We start from the raw sequence: 18,313 nt of genomic DNA, 5'->3' as shown, positions 1-18,313 counted from the left end.
TTCTTTTGGCTAGAAAAATCCTCAGATTCAATTTCACAGCACAAGAATCTGGTCACTGAATGAGCTTAAGGAATGGGATTGTGTTTCGGCAATCGGTGACTTAAATCGCACTGTGGTTCACCAGGGGTGGATCCGTCCCCAAGTCCATGTTGTTTCCATAGCAAAATCATGAATGAGGAAGGATTTGCAATGGCATGGATCACAGGGAGGGAGTAGCATATGGTGATGTAGGGTACCAATCAGATTTTATTTCGGTAAATCTTTTTCATCCTGACCCAAAGAAGAAATTCAAGTCTAAGGCAGCAAGCTTCTGTGGGTATGATGGAAGAAGTATCCATCAAGAGTGGGTAGCATGGAGGAAGCCTTGTTAGGTCATTCCCCAGAACCTTTGGTAAGTGCTACATTTCCCCACCTTAGGTCTGTTCTCACAAGCTTGTGGCCTGGCAGAACACTTACCTGAAGGATGGTAGGATGCTGTCATAGTAGTACCATGTAGCGGTCAGATAGGCTCGACTAACATCTGTTGAGTACAAGCGCCAGGCAGCCTGCCAAAAAAGAAGAAGGCGGGGACAGGGGTCAACAAGGGAAGATATCAAATACATTTCTAAATAATTTTTTGTATTCAAACACTGAACTAGTTTCAAAAATAGAAGTGATACACATGCAACCAGGAAGAGAGATTTCAACCCTAACTTTATTTTACGAGAGGTGGACGTCCCGAGCCAGCGTTAACAAGACTCAAACGCATAATAAATAAATAAATAACAACGCCTGAAATCCCCTCCTCCTATATCCCAGCCATCATCTTGTGCACCAGGTTTCCTTCCAAAATCATCTGCAGCATTTCACTTTATAGCCCTTATTTCAGCCTGGACTATTTCATGCTCTTTGAGGACATTTTCTCCCTCTCACTGGTGCTTCACTATTGGCTTCTCAAAATACCCTTAGCCATGTAGAGCAAGTGATTTCCCAATTCCCTGAGACCACACACATGTGGAATATGTTTTTATGATGTCTACTCTATTTAGTCTTACAAGGCCCAATAACCCAGGTAGATGCTGACATCTATGTATTCCCTGTTAGTCAGAGATTCAATATCTGTTAGAATGAGCACAATTAGTCTAGGCAAAACAAACAGCTGCTACTTGTAATGCCACAAAAATGGCAAACGTGGTAGCAAAGGGCATATAGAAAATAAGTTGTTGATTATTATTACTAGTTTTACTATTATTATTACTCCAGGAGAAAAACATATTTCTCTTGAGAGGCGGATCCAAATAAATAAAGTACAAGATACCGGCCCCTATTTGGACTGTAACAGGAGCAAGAGGTCACCTCCAGACTCCAGATCAGTGGCAACTCGCCTCGTCAGGAGTCAGCAGTGCCTCAAAAGTTCTCTTCCTGTCTACCGGAATGGCCGACAGCGAAGGACTTACCTGGCAGGGGAGATACAGCTTAGCTGGTCTGCCAGCAAGGGCAGGCATCCCTACAGCAAACACCTGAATACAGGAAAGGAGAGGAGTCTTCCTACCAACACAAGGGCGGCATGAGACTAAATACCCATGCTAATCACTTCCAGAGGACAGAGGTCATGTCGGGGTAGAAATCACAACACTTTAGGAGACAGAACGTGAGCTATGGGCAGGGCCACGTGAGTTATGAAAGCCTATGTCTGTGGCAGTGGCGTAGCGTGGGTTGTCAGCACCCGGGGCAAGGCAAGTAATTTGCGCCCCCTAACCTGGGGCAAGGCAAGTAATTTGCGCCCCCTAACCCGTGGATTTAGTCTCTTCCAAGATGTTGCGCCCAGTGCAGCCGGCCCCCCCTGCACCCTCCACGCTACGCCACTGGTCTGTGGCATTTTACACATAATTTGATATTTACTGCTCTCACTACATACTCCACCATCTTCTTCACAATTTGTACAATTTGCAAATTGCATGAAAAGCATTGGCTTCCATGTCAAATGGTTCAAACGTTACTAAAGGAAAGTGCCACACATAGTGCAGTGCAGTTTCAGAGCTGTTGCAGATATTAACTCGTCACCTTCCAGTTGCCTACTGTTGTCTCTAGTCAGTGGCTTAATGAAACTGGAGGGGGCCCCACTGCATTGAACATGAACCCCTCCTCCTTCCGGACTCACACAGGCCAGGTGCTGTGCGGAGGGGTGCCCTGGAGCTTGCCCCACTTCCCGACGCACATAACGTGTTAGAGAGGGGGCTGTGATCTGGGTCTCTCCGGTGGCGGAGCTGAGCAGATGTGGATGTCAGGAGAACTGCGTAGAGCACTGAGAGATGGTTACAAAGGCCCCATGTGATAGCCAGGGCCGGACTGGTCAAATAGGTATTTTACTTTCCCCGAGTTGGAGACAGGATAAGTAAGTGACTGCTTCCAAAGCTAAACAGGCTTCCACGGCCCTGGCTTCACAGCGCTTAGCACATATATTTGAAGAATTATGTTGTAATATACAGAATTTAGACCCATTACTTCCTAAAGCTATCCTTCGGGGGAACATACCATTATTCTCTGGGGAGGGCGAGGTTCACATTCAACATTCTCTCGCACAGTTCTATGAGGGATGATTTGAAGCAGGCTGGCTCTGTCCTGCAGGCATCTGTCAGCGTTTTACAGAAGGGGTAGATGAAAAGATGGTTGTGAGACTGGGTGAGGGGGGACTGAAAGCAGGGTACAGAGCGGCCAAATGGACTTGCGACTTTAAGCCGAGCAGAAAGATGGACAGAGAAGAGGAAGCTGTGAGGGGAGGTTGCAGACAGAACGGTGGACAAGCAAAGTGTGATTTGTCCTTAGAGAAACTATCCTTCCTCTTAAACGGGAAGCGGAAGGGTCATTAATTGGCAACGGTTTATCTGGAAGAGGCCACCAACAGGACACCCGTGCCTCCTTCCAAAAACATCCATTAGAGTCCTCCTTCGCGGGCTGGAGGTTTCTTCCAGGCAGATCTGCTCGCCTCCTCAATATACACACACCCATCAGATCCAGAAAAGCTCCCTTTCTCATCAATAAAACGGGGCCTAACTTGAAGCAGGGAGTGATAAATTGGCAGCCACTACTGGTGTTTGGGAACGAAAACAAACACTGTCCCATGGCAACCTGATGGAGCGTCTTCCGTGCCCATACACTGCGCCCCTCAGCCTACTGCTCCACCTGTCAGTGAAGTAGCACACGCGAATAATAATAACAAAAGAGTATTTATACAGTGCTTACGTAGTGCTGCATACTCAAAGCTCTGAAGCGCTTTCAGAAAGTGGTGGTGGTAAACACATTTCTCTTAAGGCTCTTCTCTAATTTAGTTTGTGTTTAAACACACACTCTAGATTTCCCTGCTTGGAAATACAGTTTATGTGACATGAAATATGAACTACTCCATGAATTACATAACAGAACAAAATACAGGGGAACATGTGTTGGAACTAGGGTGACGTCACCACATCATAATGTTGACTTCTTATGAGTCCTTGCCTACCGTCAGAATATACGGTCTTTTATAAGGGGACCCCGAACAATTTCACAGGCTGCATTCTCATTATATGGGCTCTGAAAAAGTGTCAATTGCAATTTTAACCTTAAATATAAAATTTCAAAACCTCTGTTAACTAGGACGAATCGTCCACTGTCAAACGGTGATGACATAGAGACCCCTAGGATATTGTGACATAGATCAGCAAAGTTAGCGGCACAAAAATTGATATTTAGTCTCAGTTTATTTTGCTACAGTTACACATTGCCTCCAAGCTGAACCTGTCTGCTCTGTACCATAGCTACCAGAAGGTTGAGCTCAGTTTTAATTAGTTTCTTTAGTCGCTCATCTTGACAAAGATTGTGATTATTACTTGAGGTGGGTGTGAGAAAGCAGCCTCTTTCTAGCCTTATTACCCCCACTTTTGGCCTGTTTGTGAGTGTATGTCAGGGTGTTTTCACTGTCTCACTGGGATCCTGCTAGCCAGGGCCCAGTGCTCATAGTGAAAACCCTATGTTTTCAGTATGTTTGTTATGTGTCACTGGGACCCTGCTAGTCAGGACCCCAGTGCTCATAAGGTTGTGGCCTATATGTGTGTGTTCCCTGTGTAGTGCCTAACTGTCTCACTGAGGCTCTGCTAACCAGAACCTCAGTGGTCATGCTCTCTCATTTCTTTCCAAATTGTCACTAACAGGCTAGTGACCATTTTTACCAATTTACATTGGCTTACTGGAACACCCTTATAATTCCCTAGTATATGGTACTGAGGTACCCAGGGTATTGGGGTTCCAGGAGATCCCTATGGGCTGCAGCATTTCTTTTGCCACCCATAGGGAGCTCTGACAATTCTTACACAGGCCTGCCACTGCAGCCTGAGTGAAATAACATCCACGTTATTTCACAGCCATTTTACACTGCACTTAAGTAACTTATAAGTCACCTATATGTCTAACCTTTACCTGGTAAAGGTTAGGTGCAAAGTTACTTAGTGTGAGGGCACCCTGGCACTAGCCAAGGTGCCCCCACATTGTTCAGAGCCAATTCCCTGAACTTTGTGAGTGCGGGGACACCATTACACGCGTGCACTACATATAGGTCACTACCTATATGTAGCTTCACAATGGTAACTCCGAATATGGCCATGTAACATGTCTATGATCATGGATTTGCCCCCTCTATGCCATCCTGGCATGGTTGGCACAATCCCATGATCCCAGTGGTCTGTAGCACAGACCCTGGTACTGCCAAACTGCCCTTCCTGGGGTTTCACTGCAGCTGCTGCTGCTGCCAACCCCTCAGACAGGCATCTGCCCTCCTGGGGTCCAGCCAGGCCTGGCCCAGGATGGCAGAACAAAGAACTTCCTCTGAGAGAGGGTGTTACACCCTCTCCCTTTGGAAAATGGTGTGAAGGCAGGGGAGGAGTAGCCTCCCCCAGCCTATGGAAATGCTTTGTTGGGCACAGATGTGCCCAATTCTGCATAAGCCAGTCTACACCGGTTCAGGGGACCCCTTAGCCCTGCTCTGGCGTGAAACTGGACAAAGGAAAGGGGAGTGACCACTCCCCTGACCTGCACCTCCCCTGGGAGGTGTCCAGAGCTCCTCCAGTGTGCTCCAGACCTCTGCCATCTTGGAAACAGAGGTGCTGCTGGCACACTGGACTGCTCTGAGTGGCCAGTGCCACCAGGTGACGTCAGAGACTCCTTCTGATAGGCTCCTTCAGGTGTTAGTAGCCTATCCTCTCTCCTAGGTAGCCAAACCCTCTTTTCTGGCTATTTAGGGTCTCTGTCTCTGGGGAAACTTTAGATAACGAATGCATGAGCTCAGCCGAGTTCCTCTGCATCTCTCTCTTCACCTTCTGATAAGGAATCGACTGCTGACTGCGCTGGAAGCCTGCAAAACTGCAACATAGTAGCAAAGACGACTACTGTAACTCTGTAACGCTGATCCTGCCGCCTTCTCGACTGTTTTCCTGCTTGTGCATGCTGTGGGGGTAGTCTGCCTCCTCTCTGCACCAGAAGCTCCGAAGAAATCTCCCGTGGGTCGACGGAATCTTCCCCCTGCAACCGCAGGCACCAAAAAGCTGCATTACCGGTCCCTTGGGTCTCCTCTCAGCACGACGAGCGAGGTCCCTCGAATCCAGCGACTCTGTCCAAGTGACCCCCACAGTCCAGTGACTCTTCAGTCCAAGTTTGGTGGAGGTAAGTCCTTGCCTCACCTCGCTGGGCTGCATTGCTGGGAACCGCGACTTTTGGAGCTACTCCGGCCCCTGTGCACTTCCGGCGGAAATCCTTTGTGCACAGCCAAGCCTGGGTCCACGGCACTCTAACCTGCATTGCACGACTTTCTAAGTTGGTCTCCGGCGACGTGGGACTCCTTTGTGCAACTTCGGGTGAGCACCGTTTCACGCATCCTCGTAGTGCCTGTTTCTGGCACTTCTCCAGGTGCTACCTGCTACTGAGAGGGCTCCTTGTCTTGCTCGACGTCCCCTCTCTCTCCTGGTCCAATTTGCGACCTTCTGGTCCCTCCAGGGCCACAGCAGCATCCAAAAACGCTAAAAGCACGATTTGCAGCTAGCAAGGCTTGTTGGCGTTCTTTTGGCGGGAAAACATTTCTGCACGACTCTCCACGGCGAGAGGGATCCGTTCACCAAAGGGGAAGTCTCTAGCCCTTTTCGTTCCTGCAGAAACCTCAGCTTCTTCTGTCCAGTAGAAGCTTCTTTGCACCCGTAGCTGGCATTTCCTGGGCATCTGCCCATCTCCGACTTGCTTGTGACTTTTGGACTTGGTCCCCTTGTTCCACAGGTACCCTAGATTGGAAATCCACAGTTGTTGCATTGTTGGTTGGTGTCTTTCCTGCATTATTCCTCTAACACAACTTCTTTGTCCTTAGGGGAACTTTAGTGCACTTTGCACTCACTTTTCAGGGTCTTGGGGAGGGTTATTTTTCTAACTCTCACTATTTTCTAATAGTCCCAGCGACCCTCTACAAGGTCACATAGGTTTGGGGTCCATTCGTGGTTCGCATTCCACTTTTGGAGTATATGGTTTGTGTTGCCCCTATCCCTATGTTTCCCCATTGCATCCTATTGTAACTATACATTGTTTGCACTGTTTTCTAAGACTATACTGCATATTTTTGCTATTGTGTATATATATTTTGTGTATATTTCCTATCCTCTCACTGAGGGTACACTCTAAGATACTTTGGCATATTGTCATTAAAATAAAGTACCTTTATTTTTAGTATAACTGTGTATTGTGTTTTCTTATGATATTGTGCATATGACACTAAGTGGTACTGTAGTAGCTTCACACGTCTCCTAGTTCAGCCTAAGCTGCTCTGCTAAGCTACCATTATCTATCAGCCTAAGCTGCTAGACACCCTATACACTAATAAGGGATAACTGGGCCTGGTGCAAGGTGCAAGTACCCCTTGGTACTCACTACAAGCCAGTCCAGCCTCCTACATTGGTTGTGCAGCGGTGGGATAAGTGCTTTGAGACTGCTTACAACTCTTGTCATTGTACTTTTCATAAGAGAAAAATATACAAAACAAGGTCAGTGTATATACACATAGCCAAAAAGTTTTGCATTTCCTCTTTTCACTCTTTTCTAAGTGCTGAAAAGTACTTCTAAACTTTCAAAAAGTTCTTAAAAGTTTAAAAAGTTTTTTTTTTCTGTCTTTCTAAAAAGTTCTGAAAACTTTTTTCTCTTTTTCTATCACTTTAACTCTCTCTAAAAAATGTCTGGCACAGGCCAAAATGTTGATCTGTCCAAACTTGCATATGACCACCTTAGCTGGAAAGGAGCAAGGAGTCTCTGTGTAGAGAGAGGTTTGAGTGTAGGGAAGAATCCTTCTTTGGAATTATTGCTTAACATGCTTAGAGAACAAGATAAGGCCATAGGGGCCACATCTGTTGAAAAAGTAGCAAATGGTTCCCAATCTGATCCAGGGACTCCCCCAGGAAAAGATTCAGGAAAGAAACTTCTCAGCCTGCCCATTACTAGACAGTCTAGCATAGTTGGTACAGAGGTTGAATCACACCATACTGATGGTGTGCTCTCACATTATACTGTTAGCCAAGCTGTTAGGGTGCCCTCTGTAAGGGACAGGTCTCCTTCTGTCCATTCTCACCATACTTCTGTTTCAAGGCATGTCCCTCCCACCCACCCTGATGACAGACTGTTAGAAAGGGAACTCAATAGATTGAGAGTGGAACAAACCAGACTGAAGCTCTAGAAGCAACAGCTGGATTTGGATAGACAGTCTTTAGAATTAGAGAAGGAAAGACAGAAGTTGGGTTTAGAAACCCATGGTGGCAGCAGCAGTATTCCCCATAGTCATCCTGCAAAAGAGCATGATTCCAGGAATCTGCATAAGATAGTTCCCCCTTATAAGGAGGGGGATGACATTAACAAGTGGTTTGCTGCACTTGAGAGGGCCTGTGTTGTACAGGATGTCCCTCAAAGGCAGTGGGCTGCTATCCTATGGCTATCATTTAGTGGAAAAGGTAGGGATAGGCTCCTTACTGTGAAAGAAAATGATGCTAATAATTTCCAAGTTCTTAAGAATGCACTCCTGGATGGTTATGGCTTAACCACTGAACAATACAGGATAAAGTTCAGAGAGACCAAAAAGGAGTCTTCACAAGACTGGGTTGATTTAATTGACCATTCAGTGAAGGCCTTGGAGGGGTGGTTACATGGCAGTAAAGTTACTGATTATGACAGCCTGTATAACTTGATCCTGAGAGAGCATATTCTTAATAATTGTGTGTCTGATTTGTTGCACCAGTACCTGGTAGACTCTGATCTGACCTTCCCCAAGAATTGGGAAAGAAGGCAGACAAATGGGTCAGAACAAGGGTGAACAGAAAAGTTCATACAGGGGGTGACAAAGATGGCAATAAGAAGAAAGATGGTGAAAAATCTCAAGATAAGCATGGGGATAAGGGTAAAACCAAAGATCCCACTTCAAATCTTAAACACTCTTCAGAAGGTGGGGATAAAACAAATTCTTCCTCTTCTTCTCAACCTGCACACATTAAAAAGCCTTGGTGCTTTGTGTGTAAAAACAGAGGCCATAGGCCAGGGGATAAGTCCTGTCCAGGTAAACCCCCTGAGCCTACCACCACTAATACATCAAGCTCTAGTGCCCCTAGCAGTAGTGGTACTAGTGGTGGGACTGCTGGCAACAGTCAAGCAAAGGGTGTAGTTGGGTTCACTTATGGGTCCATCATAGAAACTGGGGTAGTCAGTCCCAAGACAGTTTCTGTCACACCTAGTGGCATTGGCCTTGCCACACTGGCTGCTTGTCCCCTTACAATGGATAAGTACAAGCAGACAGTTGCAATAAATGGTGTTGAGGCCTTGGCCTACAGGGACACAGGTGCCAGTATCACTTTGGTGACTGAAAACCTAGTGCCTCCTGAACAACACATCATTGGACAACAGTATAAGATTATTGATGTCCATAACTCCACTAAGTTTCTTCCCTTAGCTATAATTCAGTTTAGTTGGGGTGGAGTTTCTGGCCCTAAGCAGGTGGTGGTATCACCTAGCTTACCTGTAGACTGTCTCTTAGGTAATGACCTAGAGGCCTCAGGTTGGGCTGATGTAGAGTTTTATGCCCATGCAGCCATGCTGGGCATCCCAGAGGAATTGTTCCCTCTCATTTCTACTGAAATGAAAAAGCAAAGGAGAGAAGGCCTGAAAACTCAGGATCCCTCTCCATCAACAGGTAAAAAGGGTATCACAGTATCCCCTAACCACCCTGCCATTCAGGATACCATTCCTGTGGTGGGAGAAACCTCTCCTGGGGTGGCACCTGTTCCAAGGGAAGCATCAGCTGGCAAAGCTGTACTCCCTGAGGTAGAAGTACCTCTCTGTGGGATAACTAACATTGGTGACAAAAAGAGCACCATTTTAGTTAACATGGAGCATCCCTCCAACCCTCCCAGAGAAACTTTAGTGCAGAAACTCTGCACTGCCTCACAACACTTAGGACAGCATCCCTGCCCTAGTGTGGAGCTCATAGGACAGCATCCCTGCCCTGCTCCAACCCAAGAGAAACAGCATCCCTGTTCTCTCTTCCAGCCATATGGACAAAGTTTTTGCCCAGCTATGGCTTTTCTGAGACAGCATCCCTGTCTGGCATTTCCATCAATACAAATAGGTTTAGTGGACAATTCCCACTGCTCTAAACTAAAACTTACTGATAGAAACTCTGAAAATACATCTTCACATTGTTGCTTAGCTAAAAAACTTCAAACAGGGTGGTTTACATCCCCACAGGGAAGTAACCATATAGTGGATGATAAAGGGAGTAACCAGTCTATTGCAGAGCTACTCTCTACTTATCACCACTTAGACAATAAAGTCTCAACTGGCCAAGGTTAGCCGTATTGTCCTTCGTTTGGGGGGGGGTTGTGTGAGAAAGTAGCCTCTTTCTAGCCTTGTTACCCCCACTTTTGGCCTGTTTGTGAGTGTATGTCAGGGTGTTTTCACTGTCTCACTGGGATCCTGCTAGCCAGGGCCCAGTGCTCATAGTGAAAACCCTATGTTTTCAGTATGTTTGTTATGTGTCACTGGGACCCTGCTAGTCAGGACCCCAGTGCTCATAAGGTTGTGGCCTATATGTGTGTGTTCCCTGTGTAGTGCCTAACTGTCTCACTGAGGCTCTGCTAACCAGAACCTCAGTGGTTATGCTCTCTCATTTCTTTCCAAATTGTCACTAACAGGCTAGTGACCATTTTTACCAATTTACATTGGCTTACTGGAACACCCTTATAATTCCCTAGTATATGGTACTGAGGTACCCAGGGTATTGGGGTTCCAGGAGATCCCTATGGGCTGCAGCATTTCTTTTGCCACCCATAGGGAGCTCTGACAATTCTTACACAGGCCTGCCACTGCAGCCTGAGTGAAATAACGTCCACGTTATTTCACAGCCATTTTACACTGCACTTAAGTAACTTATAAGTCACCTATATGTCTAACCTTTACCTGGTAAAGGTTAGGTGCAAAGTTACTTAGTGTGAGGGCACCCTGGCACTAGCCAAGGTGCCCCCACATTGTTCAGAGCCAATTCCCTGAACTTTGTGAGTGCGGGGACACCATTACACGCATGCACTACATATAGGTCACTACCTATATGTAGCTTCACAATGGTAACTCCGAATATGGCCATGTAACATGTCTATGATCATGGAATTGCCCCTCTATGCCATCCTGGCATGGTTGGCACAATCCCATGATCCCAGTGGTCTGTAGCACAGACCCTGGTACTGCCAAACTGCCCTTCCTGGGGTTTCACTGCAGCTGCTGCTGCTGCCAACCCCTCAGACAGGCATCTGCCCTCCTGGGGTCCAGCCAGGCCTGGCCCAGGATGGCAGAACAAAGAACTTCCTCTGAGAGAGGGTGTTACACCCTCTCCCTTTGGAAAATGGTGTGAAGGCAGGGGAGGAATAGCCTCCACCAGCCTCTGGAAATGCTTTGTTGGGCACAGATGTGCCCAATTCTGCATAAGCCAGTCTACACCGGTTCAGGGGACCCCTTAGCCCTGCTCTGGCGCGAAACTGGACAAAGGAAAGGGGAGTGACCACTCCCCTGACCTGCACCTCCCCTGGGAGGTGTCCAGAGCTCCTCCAGTGTGCTCCAGACCTCTGCCATCTTGGAAACAGAGGTGCTGCCGGCACACTGGACTGCTCTGAGTGGCCAGTACCACCAGGTGACGTCAGAGACTCCTTCTGATAGGCTCCTTCAGGTGTTAGTAGCCTATCCTCTCTCCTAGGTAGCCAAACCCTCTTTTGTGGCTATTTAGGGTCTCTGTCTCTGGGGAAACTTTAGATAACGAATGCATGAGCTCAGCCGAGTTCCTCTGCATCTCTCTCTTCACCTTCTGATAAGGAATTGACTGCTGACCGCGCTGGAAGCCTGCAAAACTGCAACATAGTAGCAAAGACGACTACTGCAACTCTGTAACGCTGATCCTGCCGCCTTCTCGACTGTTTTCCTGCTTGTGCATGCTGTGGGGGTAGTCTGCCTCCTCTCTGCACCAGAAGCTCCGAAGAAATCTCCCGTGGGTCGACGGAATCTTCCCCCTGCAACCGCAGGCACCAAAAAGCTGCATTACCGGTCCCTTGGGTCTCCTCTCAGCACGACGAGCGAGGTCCCTCGAATCCAGCGACTCTGTCCAAGTGACCCCCACAGTCCAGTGACTCTTCAGTCCAAGTTTGGTGGAGGTAAGTCCTTGCCTCACCTCGCTGGGCTGCATTGCTGGGAACCGCAACTTTTGCAGCTACTCCGGCCCCTGTGCACTTCCGGTGGAAATCCTTTGTGCACAGCCAAGCCTGGGTCCACGGCACTCTAACCTGCATTGCACGACTTTCTAAGTTGGTCTCCGGCGACGTGGGACTCCTTTGTGCGACTTCGGGTGAGCATCACGCATCCTCGTAGTGCCTGTTTCTGGCACTTCTCTGGGTGCTACCTGCTACTGAGAGGGCTCCTTGTCTTGCTCGACGTCCCCTCTCTCTCCTGGTCCAATTTGCGACCTTCTGGTCCCTCCAGGGCCACAGCAGCGTCCAAAAACGCTAAAAGCACGATTTGCAGCTAGCAAGGCTTGTTGGCGTTCTTTCGGCGGGAAAACACTTCTGCACGACTCTCCACGGCGAGAGGGATCCGTCCACCAAAGGGGAAGTCTCTAGCCCTTTTTGTTCCTGCAGAAACTTCAGCTTCTTCTGTCCAGTAGAAGCTTCTTTGCACCCGCAGCTGGCATTTCCTGGGCATCTGCCCATCTCCGACTTGCTTGTGACTTTTGGACTTGGTCCCCTTGTTCCACAGGTACCCTAGATTGGAAATCCACAGTTGTTGCATTGTTGGTTGGTGTCTTTCCTGCATTATTCCTCTAACACGACTTCTTTGTCCTTAGGGGAACTTTAGTGCACTTTGCACTCACTTTTCAGGGTCTTGGGGAGGGTTATTTTTCTAACTCTCACTATTTTCTAATAGTCCCAGCGACCCTCTACAAGGTCACATAGGTTTGGGGTCCATTCGTGGTTCGTATTCCACTTTTGGAGTATATGGTTTGTGTTGCCCCTATCCCTATGTTTCCCCATTGCATCCTATTGTAACTATACATTGTTTGCACTGTTTTCTAAGACTATACTGCATATTTTTGCTATTGTGTATATATATCTTGTGTATATTTCCTATCCTCTCACTGAGGGTACACTCTAAGATACTTTGGCATATTGTCATAAAAATAAAGTACCTTTATTTTTAGTATAACTGTTTATTGTGTTTTCTTATGATATTGTGCATATGACACTAAGTGGTACTGTAGTAGCTTCACACGTCTCCTAGTTCAGCCTAAGCTGCTCTGCTAAGCTACCATTATCTATCATCCTAAGCTGCTAGACACCCTATACACTAATAAGGGATAACTGGGCCTGGTGCAAGGTGCAAGTACCCCTTGGTACTCACTACAAGCCAGTCCAGCCTCCTACAGTGGGCACTTACCCTCTTCAACTAATACTCCAGTTTCTTGCAATCCTGTTTGGGGTGTAGGCTCGCAGGAAGGGGATATTGTTTTGGATGGTGGTAGTGTGATGGAGGGAACACTGTAGCCTTGGGTGGGTGAGACAGGATGGGGGGGCCTGCTGCAGGCCTCACTTCGTTTGGGGTGACATTGGGGTGTAGGGTCTTAGGTGGGGGAGTGTTGACCAGGGACCACTGTGACCCAAACACTTTTGGCAGGTGGTTGTGGGCTGGAAGGGGTACTAATGCCTTGGGTGGGATGAAGGTGGGGTGAAGTGACTAAACACAGAAAGCAACATGGCTTCTGAAACCTGCTCACATCTTAAACACAGAAACAAGTCATATACATCCTTCCCACACCTTAAATACTGAAAGAAAGAAGGCCTCTTTAATCTACCCAAACATAAAACAAAGAATTTGGGCTAGTGAGACCTGTACATTCATTTTCATTGAATGAGGAAATAAAATCCTCACCTTTCCACCTCAAGTTCTTACTTGTGTTTTTTCCCCAATAGATTTGTATTTTAAGAGCAAATGACAAGCACCAATGACAGTCTTGAGGTTTGAGGAGGTTTCTTGTTTCCCATAACAAGTGTCCATGCCTCCATTTTATTTAGTTATTGATCCTCATCAAAACTCTGCAAACTAACTTCAGAAAAGCGGTTTCCAGCGTCAAAATGATTTTAGTAAGAGAACTCATTTCTGACCAAACTCCCCATACTGATCCTAAAATATTCGAACACTGAGGCGATTACATTGTATCTACTACTAATGCGAGCAGGCCCGAGCACTACATGCATTGGTCCTTAGATATATTTTTATATTTTTTTTCTTCAAAATCCGATATGGAAGAGACTGGCGCTCCGCTTTTGGTTTCATAAAAGCCACCATTGAAGGCCTAGGGAGGGACAGAATAACATTCACAAATAAAATATGTCAGTGAGGGACCAAAACATTCTGCATTTACTGGTACGTTTCTTCAGATATAAGCTGTTCAGAGAACCTAGAACTCAACTATTGAACAGAGATGCCGTGAATGTATAATTTAATCATCAAGTGCACTCAGTATTGTCTATTATTGTCTAAAGAAAAGGAGAGAACCCAAGCATGAGGACAGGATGTGGTGTAACAGACAGAGGAGCTGACTTTGGAACTGGGGAACCATGTTTGAGTCTCGGTGTCGGCACAACAAACATCTTGTGATTCTAGGCAAATCCCTTAGGGCCTGATTTAGAGTTTGGTAGAGGGGTTGTTACTCTGTAACAAATGTAACGGATATCACGGGGGCGTGGCCAGCAGCCGATGAAGCCGCACGCGTGAGAGCGGAGCTCCGGAGCCGAGAACGGGGCCCAGGAAGAATCCTGTCTTAAACAAAGCCCAAAACTTAACTAAAAGCAGCCCCAACAATTGGGGACCCCTGTGTAGAAGTCTGAGAGGTGCCATGGCCCAAGAACAGTCGTACGGAAAGGAAAAGAGTTACGAGCTACACCACGCACAGATCTCAAAATGGCGGCCGCCCCGAGAAACTAACATTGCACCAACTCCCCGGCTGAAGAAGGAAAGGTGGTTTGACTCGGGGAATAATAGAAACGGCAACAGAAGAATTACGGAACGACTATGAAATCCAGGTGAGAGCGCAGAGTCGGGCAGATCGGGAGCCAGAAGCAAGGGGGAAAAGAGCTTGAACGCCGGGGCGGAGAGTCGCGCTGCAAACAACTAGCCCAGCGAAAGCACTAACCAAGAACACTTACCCCCGTCAGTGCCTTGACATAGTCAAACGCCCTCCACAACGCACACAAGGAGCCACATCAGAGAAACTAAAGCGTGAACCCTTCCCTCGCACATACCCGCCCGCCAAACTTCGCCAATCAACCTGGGGCAGGAAAGACGTAGCGACCATCACCCCCGGACCTCCGGTGACTCACACACAGAGGCCCTCCGCGAGCAAGAACCAAGTTAACGCGCAAACACCAACAATTAACTAGAGACCAGGGGGACGCAGCGATCATCGCCCACTGGACCACTGGAGACTCACGCGCAGAAAGCTATCCTCCTCTAGAGGCCTGCACTGTGCCAGAACACGGCAAAGATCACAGCGGCGAAGAACGAGATGCAGAGCGCCCCCCATGCCATAGATTGAAATCATTGACCAATAGTCCCTGGCCTTGAACTACACCACAATTGAATCAGCTGGCAGCAGCACCCATTCACCTGTGTTCTGGACAGCTGCATTGACCGGGGGCCTTTCCTTTTTTCTCCTCCCACACGCCGCCCAACGATAAGGAAAGGTGGCTCGACTCGGGGAATAATAGAAACGGCGAAAGAAGAATTCCGGAACAACTATGAAATCCAGGTGAGAGCGCAGAATCAGGCAGATCGGGAGCCAGAAGCAAGGGGGAAAAGAGCTTGAACGCCGGGGCGGAGATGCGCACTGCGAACAACTAGCACAGCGAAAGCACTAACCAAGAACACTTACCCCCGTCAATGCCCTGACATAATCAAACGCCCTCCATAACGCACACAAGGAGCCACATCAGGGAAACTTAAGCGTGAACCCTACCCCACACATACCCACCCGCCAAGCTTCGCCAATCAACCCGGGGCAGGATAGACGTAGCGACCATCACCCCCGGGCCACCGGAGACTCACACACAGAGGCCTTCCACGAGCAAGAACCAAGTTAACGCGCAAACACCAACAATCAACTAGAGACCAGAGGGACGCAGCGACCATCGCCCACTGGACCACTGGAGACTCACGCGCAGAAAGCTATCCTCTACCAGAGGACTGCACTGTGCCTGAACACGGCAAAGATTACAGCGGCAAGGAACGGGATGCAGAACGCTCTCCCCGACATAGATTGAAATCATTGACCTATAGTCCCTGGCCTAAAACCACACCACAACTGAATCACCTGGCAGCAGCAACCATTCACCTGGGTCCTGGACAGTTGCACTGACCGGGGACCTTTCTTTTTTTCTCTTCCCACACGCCACCCAATGATAAAGACAGCAAAATGGGCAAACCCAAAAAAGGAGAGGGACAAGGCCAAGAGGAGCTGATGTCCAATAAGACGCCCAGACAACCTCTTCATCCGGATCCCAAGACCACACCAACTCAACAAGAAACAACCTTGGACACGCTCCTGCTGGCCATAAGAGAATCTCGTGAAGCCCTCGAACAAAAAATAGATAATCTAACCGTGGACTTATCACTACTACGAGACGACCATCGCAAACTAACAGAAAGGGTAGGAACTGCAGAGAAAACACTAAAATTGGTGACGTCAACTCAAAAAACATCAACCATAGAGACGGTCGAGCTCACAGCTAGAATCAAAACACTGGAGACCAGAGCAGAGGATGCGGAAAACCGTTCCCGCAGGAACAACCTGAGGCTAATCGGAGTACCGGAGGGATCGGAGTCTTCCACAGCAAACATGGAAATTTTCTTAGAAAACTGGCTCAAAGACACCATCCCTTCTGAAGGCTTATCACCTTTTTTTGCAGTCGAAAGAGCCCACAGGGTCCCAGGCAGACCCCCTCCACCAGGAACCAGACCTCGCCCAATCATAGCCAAACTACTGCACTTTAAAGACAGGGACTATATCCTCTCGCAAGCCCGCGAAATAGGGGAAATCACACTAAATAATCAGCGCATAATGATATTCCCCGACTTCACCAGGGAAACCCTGTCCCTAAGGGCCTCATATAATGACTTTAAACGCACCCTGCGCGAAAAAGGCATTAAATATGCAATGCTATTCCCTGCTAAACTGAGAGTCGAACACAAAGGCAAGACACACTTTTTCTCAACCCCTCAGCTAGCAGGAGACTGGATGGAAACTCTTAACTTCACACCATCAAGCACACAGAGTAAGCCCTCCCGCGCAGCCAGCAAGAGACGAGGAAGGTCCTCCAATAGAGTATTGGTTACAACACCCCCCAGACACCAATCCTTACAGGAAATGCGTGAGGTGATAGACATAGCAGCAACCCTGAGCAAAAAAAAAACACTTGACTCACAAGCATCAGCAGACGCCTCAGACCACGACTCAAGCTGTGGGAGCTTCTCTGTCTCTTCACAAGACACCTGCACTAACCTCCCAAAAGTCACCCCCAGAACAGCAGAAGAAATCATCTAGTAACTCTTGAATTGGTCACAGAACTTTTAATCTACCACTTGATCTTCAATAGCAAACGGCATTATCCGAGAAGAACTTGTCACGCAACCATAAGTAAATAATAAACTTTGAACAATCCACCAAAGGCTACAGATATACCTCTACCGGGCCCCGGGACCGACCTAGAGTGTAAGCTCTCGGCTCTGGCGCACCTCCCACCACCAATAGGTGATAAGACAAGTTAAATGGTTTGGACGGGGAAAGTTTTAATAACCGGTCCTGGGGAGAGGGAGTTGGGGAAAGTTTTTGTTATTATCGGGGAGGAAATAACTCATGCACACACAACCACAATAGTTAGAGGAACTCAAACCAAACATAGGCCACTAAACATGATCTTACATTCTGCAGAGCACACATCTAACCCTGTCAAAGTAACACAGATCAATCTAGCCGATGTCGACACAGTATAAAATAATAACCTGGAATGTAAGAGGTCTAAATAACATGTCCAAACGTTACAAAGTTCACAACTACCTCAAGCGTAGAGGACTCCACATAGCCCTGCTACAAGAAACCCACCACACCGAACAAGAAGTCAAAGCCCTTAACAAAAGATGGAGGGGCCAAATAATAGCCACTAACTATTCCGCTTACGCTAGGGGGGCACTGATATGGATCCGCCCTGGAGTTCCCATGCAAATACTTCACAAGAGCATTGACAAAGAGGGAAGGTATGCGGTGATAAAGGGGAGAATAGGGGGAAGAGAAATAACTATAGGAAGTATATACGTGCCAAACTATGACCAAAGTAAATTTTTGGACAGACTGTCACTAGAAACAGGCCCCCTACTGGCTGGCAAAAATATAATAGGGGGGGGACTTCAACTGCATAACTAACAACTCCTTAGACAGATCACACCCTCCAATATCACAATCCCAATCACTGAAAACTGCAAAGCATTTCGTAGAATGGCAGCAACACTGGCAATTAATAGATAGCTGGAGAACAACTAACCCTCAGTCAAGGGATTACTCATACTACTCACCAGTACACGACCTACACGTTAGACTCGACACCATTTTGGTGTCTCCTGAAATAAAGAGCGACATGACTGCAGCCGAATACCTTAGTAGAACTATATCAGACCACAACCCCCTGTTAACCACTCTATCCTGGGG

At 47.6% G+C, this 18,313-nt stretch overlaps 1 protein-coding gene across 2 annotated transcripts in view; it reads right to left on the bottom strand.

Annotated features, from left to right (window-relative positions):
- The window catches only part of KCNQ4 (potassium voltage-gated channel subfamily Q member 4), an 861,160-nt gene that overhangs the window by 176,169 nt on the left and 666,678 nt on the right, over positions 1 to 18,313 (bottom strand). For both annotated transcript variants that reach the window (XM_069223287.1, XM_069223288.1), the window contains exon 8: positions 457 to 545. In XM_069223287.1, coding sequence (XP_069079388.1) covers positions 457 to 545 — 89 coding nt within the window. The remainder of the gene's footprint in view (positions 1 to 456; positions 546 to 18,313) is intronic.

This window comes from Pleurodeles waltl, chromosome 3_1, assembly GCF_031143425.1.
Source record: "Pleurodeles waltl isolate 20211129_DDA chromosome 3_1, aPleWal1.hap1.20221129, whole genome shotgun sequence".
NCBI classification, from domain to species: Eukaryota; Metazoa; Chordata; class Amphibia; order Caudata; family Salamandridae; genus Pleurodeles; species Pleurodeles waltl.
This window is presented reverse-complemented; position numbering and strand designations above follow the sequence as displayed.